The sequence below is a fragment of the Somniosus microcephalus genome, chromosome 27, assembly GCF_052327205.1.
Source record: "Somniosus microcephalus isolate GS21.2 chromosome 27, FLI_Smic_1.0, whole genome shotgun sequence".
Lineage (NCBI taxonomy): Eukaryota > Metazoa > Chordata > Chondrichthyes > Squaliformes > Somniosidae > Somniosus > Somniosus microcephalus.
The window spans coordinates 17,473,248-17,490,610 of NC_141013.1; the positions used below are offsets into that span (position 1 = coordinate 17,473,248).

The window sequence follows — 17,363 nt, forward strand, 5'->3', positions numbered from 1 at the left end:
TGTGTTGAACTTCATTTGTCAATTATTTGCCCATTCTGCAAGTTTATTAATGTCTTCCTGTAATTTGCTGCAGTCCTCCTCAGTATTGACTGTCTCCCCCCCTCCCCACCCCAATTTGGTATCATCCACAAATTTAGAAATTGTGTTTTTGATTCCAAAGTCTAAATCGTTAATGTAAATTGTGAACAGCAGTGGTCCCAGCACTGATCCTTGTGGAAGCTTCTGCCACTGTGAATAGCTACCCTTTACTCCCACTCTCTGCTTTCTGTCCTGAAGCCAGCCAGCAACCCATTCTGCTACTTGTCCCCTGACTCCGCATTCTCTGACCTTGTTCATCAGTCTATTATGGGGTACCTTATCGAAGGCCTCTTCAAAATCTAGATAAATTACAGCTACTGCATTACCATTTTGTTTCTCTCTTTACAGCCTCGCACAGGTAAACTCAGCCTCGCACCACTCTCACGTCTTGCCAGAATCAGTGCACTAAGCATATGGCATGTTCTTGCTCAGGCCAACATCCCCAGCATCGAAGCTTTGACCACACTCGATCAGCTCCGATGGACGGGTCACATTGTCCGCGTGCCCGATACGAGACTCCCAAAACAAGTGCTCTACTCGGAGCTCCAGCACGGCAAGAAAGCCCCAGGTGGGCAGAGGAAACGCTTCAAGGGCACCCTCAAAGCCTCCTTGAAAAAGTGTAACATCCTAAAGATAAGCGGTAAGCCATTTAGGACAGAAATGAGGAGGAATTTCTTCACCCAGAGAGTGGTGAACCTGTGGAATTCTCTACCACAAAAGGCAGTTGAGGCCAATTCATTAAATATATTCAAGAAGGAGTTGGATATGTTTCTTAAGGCTAAAGGGATCAAGGGATATGGGGAGAAAGCAGGGACAGGGTACTGAATTTGGATGATCAGCCATGATCTCATTAAATGGTGGAGCAGGCTCGAGGGGCCGAATGGCCTACTCCTGCTCCTATCTTCTATGTTTTTATCCCCACCGACACCTGGGAATCCCTGGCCCAAGACCGCACAAAGTGGAGGAGAAGCAACCGGGAAGGCGCCGAACACCTCGAGTCTCTTCACCGGGAGCAAGCGGAAGCCAAGCGCAGGCAGCGCAAGGAGCGCACGTCAACCCAAGCACCCCACCCACCCGCCCCTTCAACCACCGTCTGCCCCACCTGTGACAGAGACTATAGGTCCCGCATTGGACTCATCAGTCACCTGAGAACTCATTTTTAATGTGGAAGCAAGTCATTCTCGGTTCCGAGGGACTGCCTGAGAAGATGCGACACGATGCGTGCTTCACTTTAACCCCCCTCCCCTCCCCGCCAAAATGGACTTCACGCCCCACACCGAATTACTGATGCTTTTCCGGAGATTGAGACAACAGGGACAACGTATTTATTATATTTTTGTGAACTACTTTCCCCCTACGCTGAGCACCTCAGTGACCGGCTGGGCAATAGACTGCGCAAAGCACTTTCGGTGTTTACACTTTCTGCATTTGCTTATCTAATGCTATCTGCCCTCTGGGTTGACATATTTGACATTCATCACTCTCTGTTTGCAATTTGTGCTATTTGCATTTACACACCCGATGCTTAGCCCCTCATGATCTCCCCACCCCCGCATTTGCATGCCTGAAATCCACCGTCCTCTGCACTGCATGCCTGAATCTTCCCATCTGTATTTACATATGTGACAATCCCATAGAATCCCTTTACAAACCCCACCCGAGCTGTGTCCTAACACCTGGCTTCGTTGAAGATGAATTTCACCCCCATCCCCCATATCTTCACTGCAGCTAATTTCAGAAAATTATGGAAATGCAGATGCTTAGAGATTGGTTATGTGTAGAACAAGCTGGCAATTTCGGCATCATAATACAGCCAGTTAGGGCCTGGCTCCCGATCAACTCTCAGCTGATCCGCTGCTCTATATGTTTCTGGGGCCTCGGTTCACGGGCTGCCTGACTGTGGGATGTTGTCAGAGCTGGAAGTCATCATTGTTCCCTCCTTACAGAACCTATCTGCCCCCGCAGTTTCGTTTCTCCCCTCGCACTGAGGATGAGCTGGGCCTCCCTTGTCAATTGCCCGGGGGCAGCACATTCAAAAGCAGGAGCTCAGCGTGAGGTATGAAAATCATGTCTCATCACTCTATGGTACATTGTGTTGCAGCATTCCTGACTGTGGCCCAGGAGCGAAACACTGCTTCGGATTGCAACCCACAACAAAAAGCTGGTAGCGGATGTGTGTACGGGGGGGATTTTACTCAGACAGATTGTTTTGGGACAAGGCAAAATAATCTCTGGTTTGTTAAAGTTCTTAGCGTGCACACAGCCTGGAGTTAATTACAGTAGTAATTAGAAAGTAAGAACTTGCATTTATATAGCACTTTTTCACATCCTCTGAACACTTTGGAAGTGTAGTCACTGGTGTCTTTATAGACAAATGAGGCAGCCAATTTGCACACAAGGTCCCACAAACAGCAAATAAGATGAATGACCATTTAATCTGTTTTGGTAGTGCTTGGGTGAGGGATGAAACTTGGCCAGGACACTGGGAGGACTCTTTGCTTTTCACATTGTAGTTATATCAATTTGTTGTGTTATATAATAAATTATAAATAAAATAATAACAAAACAACTTGTATTTATATAGCGCCTTTAACATAGTAAAACGTCCCAAGGTGCTGCACAGGAGTATTTTAAGACAAAAAATTGACACCGAGCCACATAAGAAATTAGGGCAGGTGACCAAAAGCTTGTCAAAGAGGTAGGTTTTAAGGAGCATCTTAAAGAAAGAAAGCAAGGTAGCGAGGCGGAGAGGTTTAGGCAGGGAGTTCCAGAGCTTAGGGCCTTGGCAACAGAAGGCACAGCCACCAATGGTTGAGCGATTCTAATCAGGGATGCTCAAGAGGGCAGAATTAGAGGAGCGCAGATATCTCGGGGGGGGGGGGGGGTTGTGGGGCTGAAGGAGATTAGAGAGATAGGGAGGGGCAAGGCCATGGAGGGATTTGAAAACAAGGATGAGAATTTTGAAATCAAGGCGTTGCTTAACTGGGAGTCAGTGTAGGTCAGCGAGCACAGGGGTGATGGGTGAACGGGACTTGGTGCGAGTTAGGACACGGGCAGCCGAGTTTTGGATCACCTCAAGTTTACGTAGAGTAGAATGTGGGGGGCCAGCCAGGAGTGCGTTGGAATAGTCAAGTCTAGAGGTAACAAAGTCATGGATGAGGGTTAATACGTGCATTTATGTATGCCTTTATCATATAGAAATGTCTCAATGCACGCACTTCGGAGTGCAGTGAGTGCAAAACGCTGTAACGTAACAATACATTATTGTACACTATTATATGTAGAACATACTGAGAGAGCTAAGATTTTATGTAACTGCATTGGAAACCAGATAAACTGCAAGAGATGGTGTGGAAATGGAACAAATGTAATGTGACTTCAAGATTCATTGCAAACATTAACAGCACAATGAAAGCCAATTAAACCACTGCATTGTCTCAGCAGGCATCTACAATTTTCCGTGCACCTTCAGAGGACAAGGACACAGGTGACATGAGAACCAGCAGAACTGACCGGCAGGAATACTAAAGGAATGGAGAGAGATCATAAGAAATGATTGCAATGGCTTAGCACGTGTTCAAAATCCATCAGAAAAAGGTCCATCCCCAACTCGGAGCCCCGAAGAGACAGTCGAGACTGGCAGCAGCACCAGGAGCTATGCAGCCCTGTGCGGGGACAGTCAGAAGGACAGTGCGTCCTGCTGGTGATAAATTCTCCTTATTGAGCGATACAATCAATGGTCTTCATCAGAGGAGTGTTCCAGAGGTCACGTTGTGATTTACGAACCTAGCAGACAGTTTCATCAAATTACACAAGTTACGGATTGTCCGACCAATTCCAAGGGAATTAGATTACAGACAGGCTCAAAATACATAAGGCTTTGTACAGATTGGGAGATGGGTTTTCAAGATACGTAGTTACTTCAATTGGAAGCAGCAGAATCGGACTTTGCTTCCTCAGGTTTGGTGTCAGCCTTTAACCCAGTGAGAAATCATGTGTCATCTCAGATAGGGTCTTCATTTCGTTTTGGAACAACCTTTGTCAACTTTAAGTAAAAAAAAGTGCAGTTTCAGGAACTACTACAGAATCACAATGGTCCATAATCTGTTATTCCATTATCAAGTCTATCCAAAAATACTAAACCATGTCTATTGGCTTCAGTCAGCACGCAGTGTCCTCCTGATCCAATAAAGGTTTACGGTTTGATAATTAAAAAAAAAAAAAAATTTCTTCTGAGCATAAGTCTTGTTCGTAATTTTGGGATTCAATGGTTTCACTTTGCTCTGCAGATTTCATCATAAAGGATGAGTTAGGTTCCATCTACTAACTAGCTCTGCTCAGCCCAGGGTTTCCCAGGGAAATCTCTCTCTTATTCACCTACAAAGCCCATCTCTCTTTATGGTAATATGTCAAATACTTCTGCAAGCCAGCATCTCAATTACATATTTATTTTCCCCGTGGGTTCTCAGGGCAAGAGCCGACCTCTTTGGTCTTTTTGGATATTGTTTAAGATGTTATCTTCAGAATGCTGAACATGATACAGTTCCTTGTGACCTCTTGTTTAACTTATTAAACAGAAAGTGATGGGATGGGGCAGCCTCATAATGCAGCTTGCTGGCGCAGTAATGCATCCCTCAATGAAGCCAAAGGATGTTCTTGGCGTAGCCATAATCAATCAAAATTGGGCAACTGGGTAGAGCGTTGCAGAATAGAGGCAAGGCACTTCCCTAGAATGTGGAAAAATTGAAGGGTGCATCAATTTGTATTGTTCCAAGGCTGGGCTGTATTTTTCTAATCTGCTCCCAGGCAGCTGAGTTGGACTGCCTAGCTAACTTGGGCCCAGACTGCTTTCCTGGCTGTACTGCTTCATGCATGTTCTGTGGCTGAACTAGCTTGTTGTTGCATTGCATCTGAGTTGTTCCCAGGTGGGGTTTTTTCATTAAGAAACAGGTGAAGTACCAAGAGCCACAGTGTTGGATACCAGCAGAGTTAAAAAAACATGAGAAGATGAAGTGAATGAAGAGGTAGTCATTATGCTGAGCTGTGGATGAGCTTCGTCTAGGCTGCTCTTGGCATTGCCTTCACTGCACTACTCCCAGCCTAGGCTGACCTGTGTGCTTTTTGCAATTGTTGGAACATAGCTTCATAAATATGAGTCACTGGTATGACTGGTCAGTGAAGAGGGTTAATCAAAAGCAGCGTCTATTAAACAGCATACTGCACTGAGAATCTAGAAGAGCCTTGAGAGAAAGGACCATGAAGCAATAAATACAATGGAACAAACCCAACAAAGACCAGAATCTGAAGGCTCAGCCAATCAGTAAGTATCTTTACAATCACCTATTGATAACTTGCGTCCAAATGAAGGCCCACCTCATGTAACCCTAGTATCAGATGTGGTTGCCAGCATATGATTGCTATCCAAATATTTCAAGTTTCCTGTCATATGAAGTCCAATCTGGCCAATCAATTCCCAGGGAATTGAAGTACCAGAGCTCTTACAAATAAATGCAATTAAGTCAATTTGTTTCCACAAATAGAATACAATAAATCCAATGAAGTAATGGCCAAAGAGCGGTCAATGCACTGGCCTGCTTCTAATGGCTGACCTGTTCATTTCATACTTTAGTGTCAGGAGAGGGTGGTTTTGAAAAATGGCTTTAATAGTGCCCGTATTATTGCTACAGCAATATAGACCACGTGAAATCACCAGCAGGCCATACAAGGCTGACTCTCTGCTGTGGAAACGGTATCAGATTCTCATTCCCTACACCTCAACATGAACACCAAATTGCCGACTCTCAAAGTGGCAAGTGACCACTATCCAAACTGAAAAACACTATCCAAACTGAAAAACACGATGATCAGGAGTTTGTAACATTAAAACTTGGAACCTTCTGGCCATAGCCACTCTCTGATGCATCACTTAAGAGAAAACCTTCAGTTACTGTTTATTTTTTGTAAGCTTTATTTTGAATTTTCTTCTTTTATTTTTTTCCTCTTCAAATCTCTCCAGGTCACGTAGCTTCTTCGCCCATGAGAATCTGCTGGATCTCACTCCTCTTCCAATCATGCTTTACAAAAACTTTGCTACAACCACTGATAACGTGTGGCTCCCTCCTTCTGTCCCCCCGCCCCTCCCTCCCCGGAACTCTTCTTTCTACCTTCCTGTGGAAAAACACTTGACCTCCAGTCACCAATTTCTCTCAAGATTTGGTGAGAACTTACCGTATGGCAAATTATTAACCGAAGTGGTGTCCGAGCATTCCATGGCACCATGTTACCTTACCCTCTGGAACTGCTTTTTGACGGAGGCAATACCTTCCCAATGAGCTGCGGAGACAGTCATATATATATTGCTTCTGTTATACTACTTAATGAATTTTGCTGTGTGACGTGATTCAGAATACGGTTTCCTTGATCGGAGTAGCAAACATTTCACTCAGATTCTGACATTTTCTGACATGCCCAATATTGGGTACTAGGTCTTATCATGCAATTATGACCCCTGGAGCAGGTCACCTTTGACCTTGTGGAGAGACTGGCATATTGGGCACTGTACTGAAGTTACCCTTTAGCTTCATCCATGTGCCAATTTCAGGTAAATCAGTCGCTGCTGCATTCGGCTGAATTCAAAGCGCACAATGCAGTTAGTGAAGAACTTATTGATATAAAATATTGTTTCCCCAATGGAATTAAATGAGCACTTGAGAAAGAAAGAAACACGGAGCAAGAGCAAGAAAGTGGGATCAGAGTAGATGGCTCTGATGGGGGAGCTAGCACCAACATAGGCACAAAGGGTCAAGTGCCTTCCTTATGTACCAATTTCTATGATTCTATAATCATCTTATCTACGATCCTGTCAGGCTCTGTAGTAACTGTCCCTTTTCAGAGGTGGATCAGATTCACTTACTTGCAACCTGCACTTTTGCCTTTCGGCTGACCAGTAGTCCTAAGCGGTTTTGGGCAGTGCAGTCATATTCACCCTCATCAGAGGACCCGTCATCCCTCAGCTTCTGGAATTTTGTGATGTAGAGCGATCCATTGGCGAGCAGAGAGATGTGTTCACTATCAGACAACAGGACTCCATTCTTCCTCCATGACTTGCTGATGGGCTCCATTCCTTCCACTTGGCAGTGCAGTTTCAGAGGGTGAGCCTCCACTGCAACAACATCACTGGGCTCCAAGGTGAAAGTCAGTTCTGAGGAGTGGCCTAAATCTAAAAAAAAAGAAACACATAATGGCATTATCTCCTACATCATTTCTTGCGTGTTTATTTGTAATTACAATACACATTAACAATAAATGCACTGAGCTTTCCTGAAGCCACACATTTCAGACTTAGAGCAACAGTTCACAATAAATATTAGCATCACAGGGTGGCATGACCATGATGTAGAGCTGGGTCGTACAGGGGCATATCGTGGAGCCTCGTGGCCCACATACAAAGTTTGAATCCATGTTTACATCAATTTGCATATATTTCAAGTTGTTGGTATTAACAGACCTTGCTGTTCTGATTTAGGATTTATCCACTAAAAAGACAACAGCCCTTTCCAAACTTCCAGCCCCACAAAATTCAACCAGAAAATAAGAACAAACAACAAATAGAACTGAGTTGCCCGAGTTTCAAGGATCAGATTGCCAAGGCTCGGGAGCCACATCTGACCACAGGGTCACAAGTTGGACACTCTGGGTTTAGAGGACTTTCCGGATTATTTAAATGATGAATAGATGTACATTTATAGAGTCATAGATAGAGCCATAGAGTTATACAGCACAGAACGAGGCCCTTCGGCCCATCGTGTCCGCGTCAGCCATCAAGCCCTATCTATTCTAATATCATTTTCCAGCATTTGGTCCGTAGCCTTGTATGCTATGGTGTTTCAAGTGCTCATCTAAATGCTTCTTGAATGTTGAGGGTTCCTGCCTCTACCACCCTTTCAGGCAGTGAGTTCCAGATTCCAGCCACCCACTAGGTGAAAAGGTTTTTCCTTAAATCCCCTCTAAACCTCCTGCCCCTTACCTTGAAACTATGCCCCCTGGTTATTGACCCCTCTACTAAGGGGAAAAGTTCCTTTCTATCTACCCTATCCATGCCCCTCATAATTTTGTACACCTCAATCAGGTCCCCCTATACCTCAATCAGGTCTTTCTTTCTGGTTTTCCTTTTTTCCTCCCTTCCTGTCCTGAAGCTATAAGCTTACACTGGAATACAGCTCCATTGGACCTGCGTGCCATCCAGTATCTCCCCCGAGTGTTTTTTTTCCATTCCCTAGCACATTGGCATTGAAGCCAATTGCCGCAACCCTACTGTCCCTTTGATTGAGATCAGTTAACTCAGAACATAACAGGAAGCAAACCAGAGACCATCATGGCTCAGTCCCACATTGGCCGGGGGCAATTCCTAACTGACCCATTGGCCGAGTTCGTATGTCATTCTACTTGTGCTAGCAACTGCTCACAGGTTAAATGCTGATGACTTCACCTACAAAGAGGACATGTGCTAGCAACTAGACTATGAGGAAGTATGCTTGTATCGCACACACAATGAGGATTTTTGGTTTTGTCTACATGCTCAATAACAACAAGCACCAGCAGTGGCATAGATAGTGGCACATGCTAATGGCCTACTCATAAAATAAGGCTCACACTAAAGTCTGCAAATGCACTAGCAGCTACACAGGTTAGGACACATATCAGCATTTGTATATCTGGTGATATATAAAAGAAAAAAGAAAAGAAAGACATCCCAAACCACGTTACAGCCAATGATGTACTTTTTGAAGTGTAGTCACTGTTGTAATGTAGGAAATGCAGCAACCAATTTGCGCACAGCAAGCTCCCACAAACAGCAATGTGATAATGACCAAATAATCTGTTTTAGTGATGTTGATTGAGGGATAAATATTGGCCAGGACACCGGGGATAACTCCCCTGCTCCTCTTTGAAATAGTGCCACGGGATCTTTTCCGTCCACCCGAGTGAGAAGACGGGGCCTCGGTTTGTCTCATCTGAAAGACTGCACCTCCGACAGTGCAGCACTCCCTCAGCACTGCACTGGAGTGTCAGCCTAGATGTTTGTGCTCAAGTCTCAGGAGTGGGACTTGAACCCACAACCTTCTGACTCAGAGGCTACCAACTGAGCCACAGCTGACACTACAGTATATATATCTACAGTATATATATATGGTATGAACTGTACAGATAAGGAGGTGCAGTAGTTGCTGCACATACAGTACAACTACACATGCAACAACAACTTGGGATTGTATCTTTATGTATCAGGTGAACCCGTGATAGCATCTGCATGAATAAAATTGTGTGTTTGCAACCACACATTTGATAAGAGTGCACATCAGTAATTGCACACATAGTCAAGATGATTGCAATCATCGGAATATACACCAGTTGTATGGTCACTGCACAGTCATATGCACAGAAAAGGACATGTACAGGAGATTGCACCGATAACATTAAGTGCTGGTGTCTGCACATGCACTTGTAATTGTCAGCATCAGTCTGTATCTGTACAGTAGGCACAGCTGGTAATTATCTGTGCAAATACTGGTGTGTGTTCTCATGCTATATGTAAATTATAGCATGCATCCTTATTATATTACATGGGGAGTCATAGGTACACAAACACACCTGTGCAGCCACTATCATATATCCATATTATCTATCATGGTTGCATGGTAGCCTCTGCACATATAATGCAATCTACTGTATGTCTGAATATAGACATCTGCTGGCATTCTTGGAAGACTTAATGAACACATTTAAAATCTGATTTCAATTTTCAAAGGAAACATCTGAAAACAAGAAATATCAAAAAGCCATCACTGTATCAGAAACATCCATCACCATCAGAACTACAGTGAAGTAAAATCACACATTCTGCCATAACTTTCTCTGCGCAAAGTGCTCAAGTGATCAATGAAAAAGTAACACTCTATACCTGGGACGGCAGTGGCCAAGGTTGTTCAATGACAGCAGTTCTTATTAGCATACAGTAAACTCAGGGCTGACCTTGAGCAGTATTTTCTCATTCTTGCAGCCTGCACAAGAAGAACTTCCTCTTCCAATTAACTAGGCAGAATCCAATCTGTTCGGCATTCCTTCGAAAGAACAACAGTCTCCACATTCTACTGGATGATATCGGAATCTCAGGGGCTGCTTTCAATATTTTCAACATGCCTGGTGTTTAAATCCCTTTGACGTCAGAGCGTGCATTCCACTGCAATGCTGAAAGGCAACAACTTGTTCTATTGTGCAGCAAGGTTTCTACAATAAAGTTTGATGGATCTGACAGTGAGGTCCCAAATAAGACCTTCAGGGGCCGACTTTCAGACTGCCGTGTGTAAAGACAATTAAGACAGTTTTACGCTGGTAATTGTGCACATTTACCACCCTGCATTAGCGCTGCACATTCTGAACTAATCCCAGCAATTTCCAATTTTAGCTAAAATTGTTCAAATAGAGTAAACCACACTGAACCAGTCCACCTATATAAATGAGTGTGACATACTACAACAGTGCGAGTAAAGGCTGGAAAATACAGAACAGCTTCTTTGAAGTAATTTGCATGACTCAGTAAATACAAAGATATTGACCATGCTTTCTCTGGAAAGCAAATCTATGTTGCCAAGGCCAGTAAAGTTGATAGTGATAGCTAAGCTTTTTAATCTCCTAGGTGAGGGAAACAGCACTAAATTCTTTGCGTCTGTGGCTGATTTTGAGCAGAGGGATATGCTTCTTTAAACTTCCTTTGGGGGAGAATTTTTGCTCAGCAAGATGAGAGATGTCAGTGCTGCGAAATGAAACACATTCCCATTTCATTACTTCCAGGTCCAGTGTCCTCTTTTCTCCTCCAAGCCAGTTCTACATTCTCAGTTCATATTCAGTTTTGAAACTTGCATTATGTTGCCTCTTTGCTCTCATTAGTGCTGTCTCAGTTTTCAAAACCTTCTAAGAACATAAGAACATCAGAAATAGGAGCAGGAGTAGCCCATTCGGCCCTTTGAGCCTGCACACAAGTTCAATGGCTGATCTTCAACCTTAATTCCACCTTCCCACACTCTCTCTATATCCCTTGATTCCCTTAGTATCCAAAAAGCTATCGATCTCTGTCTTGAATATACTCAACGACTGAGCATCCACAGCCCTCTGGGGTAGAGAATTCCTTTGAGTGAAGAAATTTCTCCTCATCTCCTAAAAGGCCAACCCCTTATTCTGAGACTGTGATCCCTAGTTCTAGATGCCCCAGCCAGGGGAAACATACTCCCAGCATTTACCTTGTCAAGCCCCTTAAGAATTTTATACGTTTCAATGAGATCACCTCTCATTCGTCTAAGCTCTAGGGAATATAGGCCTAGTCTACTCGTTCTCTCCTCATAGGTCATTCCCCCCATCCCAGGAATCAGTCTGGTGAACCTTCGTTGCACTCCCTCGAAGGCAAGTATATCCTTCCTTAGATAAGGAGACCAAACTGTCCACAATACTCCAGGTGTGGTCTCACAGGGCCCTATATAATTGCAGTAAGACTTCTTTACTCTTATACTCCAATCCTTTTGTAATAAAGGCCAACATACCATTTGCTTTCCTCTGTCACATGTGCTGTATTTTTATCACCTGGCTTCTGCTTTCAGTAATATATTTGTGTAGAAGATGACTTGGTTTATGCCAACTGAAAGAAAAACTTGATTTTCTCTATAATAATGTTCCAATTGTTGCAACTGCAACCTTTTCCTAAGTATTCATTCCGAGCGCTCAGTAACACATCGTTGCCTATATTCAACTAGGCAGCAGTGCTGAAAAAATCTGTGGCATTGCACCCTAATGTCTCAGCTTTAAGCCTTCATTTTACAGTAGCGATGTCATTTGAGAACAGAAACCACGTTGTTTTATTCTTGCCAGTGGCAATAAAAATTGATCCAAATATGACTAACAGTATCTGTGACGTACGGGTTTGAAATGTTGGAATGTACAGCATTATTTAAGTTAATTGGACCTGACCCCTAATAACTAGCTAAATCTGTGTTTTAGTTCACTGGTGGTAATTATTCACCACTGTGCTAAACGAGCATCCAGAATGTGCAAAGTGGCGTTAACACCACTCAAGGACCCTTAACACCTGAAGTGTAATACTTTGCCTGATAATAATTGGACAGTAAAGTTAATGCACGTAGAAATATCTACCCTATGGTGACATCACTCAGCATCAATAGGATCTATCCTTTTCAAGTCCCATTCAAACTCACCGTGTTAGAAACAGCTGCTCTACAGTCTCTTTAACACCAAGATTTATCCTTTCACGTTCTCTTTAATACTGTGTTTTAAGCCTTTGGAGTACATTTAACACCTACTTATACGCACAGGTGCTCTTTACTGTTAAGGTATAACTTAGATAAAGCCCGTGTAAACACTGCGCCACATGCATTGACAGTTCTCAGCCATATCAGATACACACAATACATGCATCCGCACAAGACTTCAACACCCCCCGTTCTTCATTCACAGGCAGCCCCGAACACACTGATGTACACATGCCGTCCATCAACACAGCAGATGTGATTCCCATGCAGATGTGCATGCATCAGGCACTTGCACAATAAAGACAAGCCCTGCGTAACTGACTGCTCCTTACTAAAATTCTATTCCACTTCACTTTTCTTTCAGTTTCCTCAAAATATCAAGTTGTCAGAAATGCAAGAATCCTTTGCTATTAGCACTGCAGGAAAGTATATTTAAAAAGCCAGTCATTAACAACTGCCTGTAGATGGCACATTCTCTAAGTTTCGCTCACATATACACTAATATCAATGTGTGGGTACTGGTTCCGACTCCAGGTTTAGGTAAAGCTCTAAAATTATAGTACTGTACTTCCATGGAATAATCTTCACAAAACACAGCTCGATTTACCAGGGCAGCTCCTAAAGCCCAGGAAGCCTCCCCTCCCCCTAGTGCCCAAAGGCAAAAGATGACAGCGAGTGTGAAAGTTACAATCTACAGAGAGCATCTTTAATAAGAGATACCTGGGAGGAAACGGCACAGTGATAGATTAATTAAGAGATTCTGTTGATGTCACAGACCACAACACCATGCAGTTTGGGAAGATCTCAAAACCTCTTTTTGGTCTGAATTACAAATTCACAAGCACAGTCCTCATAGCAAACAATGTAGAATAGGATTCATTATTATCTTTGGCAGATACTACATTAGGTTTATGGATATGCACAAATCATGATTTCAGCACAGATTATGTATAATGCATGCAATACTGCAGGACATTGTTCTTTTCAGAAGTGCAGTGCAAAAGGGTATTATATCCCTAACAAGATGCACTGCAGTAACTCGCCAAGGGTTCCTCGACAGCACCTCCCAAACCCGCAACCTCTTCCACCTAGAAGGACATGGGCAGCAGGCGCATGGGAACACCACCACCTCCAAGTTCCCCTCCAAGTCACACACCATCCTGACTTGGAAGTATATCGCCGATCCTTCATCGTCGCTGGGTCAAAATCCTGGAACTCCCTACCTAACTGCACTGTGGGAGTACCATCACCACACGGACTGCAGCGGTTCAAGAAGGCGGCTCACCACCACCTTCTCGAGGGCAACTAGGGACGGGCAATAAATGCTGGCTTTGCCAGCAACGCCCACATCCCATAAACGAATAAAGAAATAAAAATAAAGAGCAAAAATCTTCAGACGCTGGATATCTGAACCAAAAGCAGAAAGGCAGCTTCTGTGGAGGGAAACAGTGGCGTTAACATTTCAGGTGCGGACCCTTACTCAGAACAGTTGCTGTCTGACCTCTGAGTGTTACCAGCATTCTCTGGTTTTGGTTTTGTTATTATATCCTTTGTTTGTCCCTCACATGTAATACCAGATTATCAACAAGGCTCTATCCTATTGCTGCTCCCAGCAGAGTGTGCTCCCATGGACCTGTGATATGTAGCAGTGCTTTGCAAGCTGGAGTCACAAGTTTGGTTCATTAGCAATGCATATTCACTGCTGACTTACATTTAATAATATAGCATAATACCCTTTTGCACTGCACTTCTGAAAAGAACAATGTCCTGCAGTATTGCATGCATTATACATAATCTGTGCTGAAATCATGATTTGTGCATATCCATAAACCTAATGTAGTATCTGCCAAAGATAATAACGAATCCTATTCTACATTGTTTGCTATGAGGACTGTGCTTGTGAATTTGTAAATGCTGGAAATCTGAAACAACAATGCTTCCATTTTCTGTTATTACATTTAATAATAGTGGCCGTAGACCACTCCGAGCACGTCACCATCACCGATTGAATTTTATTAACAAAAGAAAGAGTTGCATTTATATAGCGCCTTTCACGACTTCGGGACGTCCCAAAGTGCTTTACAGCCAATCAATGACGTACTTTTGAAGAGTAGTCACGGTTGCAATGTTCAGCAAGCATTAGGTTGCTGCAGGTGAGGCGGAAGCATCTCATATATTGCACCCTTGCGTTCAGATGCTGCGATATAACCACTGCTGCAAGTTCAAGTCAGGGCTCTTGGGTGAAATTGAATGATTGGTGCCAGCTGGCTTGGCAACCTTGAGTGAGGTAACTCAAAGTTGGAGCATGTTGGGTTGGGTGAGATCTTGGTGGGTAAGGGCTAAGAGGGCACTTTGGGGGCATTCTTTCGGGTTGGAGCTGTAGGTGTTGGGTTGTGGAGGAGGACGTCACCCTGTGTTGAGTGGGTGTTGCTGTGCCTGGTTACTAGCACCATGTTGTGTAACAAAGAAGTTAACTGGCCATGCGTTTGCTTTCCTCCTGCAAAGGCTGAGCTCCTCTGCCATCTCCTTCCCTCCCTCCTGAATCTGGCTGTGTTGGGCTCTCCCCCGGGGAGGCTGCGCTGCTGCCACTTGCCTCCGGGCGGGTTCACTGGGCTCCTAGGCTTTCTTGTGAATTAAAATCTCATGGTGCGCTGAGGTTGCAGCTGCGCTTTCATTAGACCGTGCAGCCCGGATCCTTGTTTCCAAAGGAAACGATCACTGATGGCCGGAGGCTCAGTCCTCCGCCTCTCCATGGGTTTATGCAATCTCACATTGTACTGAATCCCTCCACCCCCCCCCCTCGACTCCTGCTTCGAAATCCTCCGGGAATGCCAGCCCTGGAAGCGGTCACAGAGCCACGAACTGCCCGGGACAAAGAAGGATTTGGAAACAAACAGGCGATGTTTAACCCACAACAACTGAAGTTGACCAGAATGTAAAATAAGTCTAGGAAGGTGCAGAAATCACCTTAACACTGATGATCTGATTATTTAAACCATATATGTATTCATAGCAACTTGCAAAATGCAATTCACGATGAAGGGGCGTTACTGCATGTGTGAATTGTGTCTTTAATGTATAATTACAGTTAAAACAACATTTTCTGTAAAAAGCCTCCGAGCCTTTCTTGCAGATAATCACCAAAGAGAGGGGGGGGGGGGGGGGAAATACGACCTCATGGTGCTCTGGACAAAGGATGCAGATTATTCCTGGACGTTCTCATCCCAATAATAAGCGACTCTTTCCCATGGCTGGCCATGCTCCTGGGCTCAGAGCTGACTCCGAGCTCCCTCTCTTGTTTATACACACACCCCCTCACTCACAAGCTGCCTTTCCCATCCCAGCTACATCCGAAACATCTAGCCCCAGCAAGATCAACTTTTGATGCATTTCCAAAATATGGCATCAAAATCATGTGGGTTTTTTTTTGTTTGCTTTTTGAATCCAAAAGCTAGCACCAGGTACCCCTAAAATTAAAAAGAAACCGACCCCCCCCCCCCCCTATCCCGGGTCAGATCAGCAGCGAATAAACAAAGACTTTCTGGGAGGTTTCATTGCCCCGGGATGATGCGATCCGAGAGATTTCATGTGCTTTCTGCCCCCCGCTCCCCCAGCCTCGCTGAAGCCCCTTTTTTCTCTCCAGTCTTTCGGGGGGGGGGTTGCTTGCTGCCACTTGCCTTCGCCCCGGACCCGGGAAAGGTGCCGAGTGGGAGCCGGGGAAAGGGGCCATCTCGCTGGGTCAGTGAGACAGAAGGCGAGGCGACAATCTCCATCTGATAAGCCAGCAGATGGTTCGCCACTCGCATCCTCCATCTGTCAAACATCAGTTTTGCAGAGAGAGAGAGAAAAGAACGTTTCTGTTGGTTTTCATTTTTTGTTTGCACAGGGAGATCCGTGCGATGTTCGCTCAAATCAGATCGCTCTCTCCAGGTCGGGCTCACTTGCAGCCGTTTGCGGCCAAATCAAACTTGCCCCCAAGGTCAGTTGGCGAAATTGCAGCCACAGACAAAGGGGGAGAGGGAGGGAGAAATTGCAACTTTGTGATTGCAGAAAGAAGCCCCCCCCCCACCAAAAAAAAATAGCTACTCACCTCCGAGAGCGATCAGGAGGGAGCCCAGGAGGCAGCAGGGCACAGGCAAGCTCCCCCACGCCATTCCACTTCTCACTTCACTCCCTCAAGCCAGGAGCACACCGACAGTCATAGTGGCCAGGACACAGTGTGGGCTGGAGAGGGGTGGAGGCTGGACGTGCTTACGCCATGGTGTTCAATGCTCATCTATCAGAGTCTGTCAGCATCTCCCCGCGCTCCCTCCACACACACACAGCCACTCTCTCGGGAGGCCACGATCGGGGGGAAACTACAGCCACCTTATTGCTGCCTCCGGCCACAGAGCCGGGGAGTTGCGCGCACACACATCCTGTCGGGGGCTCTCAATGCAACACACAAAAAAAAGTCGCCTTGATCCACAGGTCACCGAGCTCCACTGTTCAGTCACAGCCGTTCGGCGAGGCAGCCAGAGCTCGCCCAGGACTATAGTAAACTTTACATGGAGCCACTTGCATCTAGGGTCACGGGCTGGGTCACAGCCAAGACTCCGAGTGCCTGGGGCAAGGAAGGCTTGCAGCTCACGTAACTCCCACTGCTCCAAACCTAATACAGATTACAAGTTATTAATTCCAGGATAGGCAGGCTTAAAGTTCCAGCCTTGTCAAAATGTATTTAAAGATAGCAAGATGCCTTCAAGGGCTACCTGCCTATTTCTCAGAAGGTGGGTGTGGATGTGGCATAACTCTAAATGGACAGGATAAGGCGCTATCTGAACGCTTTCAATTTGAATTGAGAGCGGTGTTGGTCTGTTTTGAATGATTTTGTGTATGTGTGTGTGAGCCCCTACATAGTGCACACCTTATAACCAGCACCATTATAAATATCCCCACAGATGAGTTGTGGCCAGCCTCATCAGAGGA

At 44.9% G+C, this 17,363-nt stretch overlaps 1 protein-coding gene across 1 annotated transcript in view; it reads right to left on the minus strand.

Annotated features, from left to right (window-relative positions):
- igdcc3 (immunoglobulin superfamily, DCC subclass, member 3) overlaps window positions 1-17,031 on the minus strand; it is a 132,117-nt gene extending 115,086 nt beyond the window's left edge. Inside the window, exons 1-2 of the mRNA XM_085968586.1 lie at window positions 16,486-17,031; window positions 6,992-7,297 (exon numbers count right to left, since the gene is read on the minus strand). Coding sequence (XP_085824712.1) covers window positions 6,992-7,297; window positions 16,486-16,549 — 370 coding nt within the window. The 5' untranslated portion in view covers window positions 16,550-17,031. The remainder of the gene's footprint in view (window positions 1-6,991; window positions 7,298-16,485) is intronic.
- Window positions 17,032-17,363: the final 332 nt, after the last annotated feature.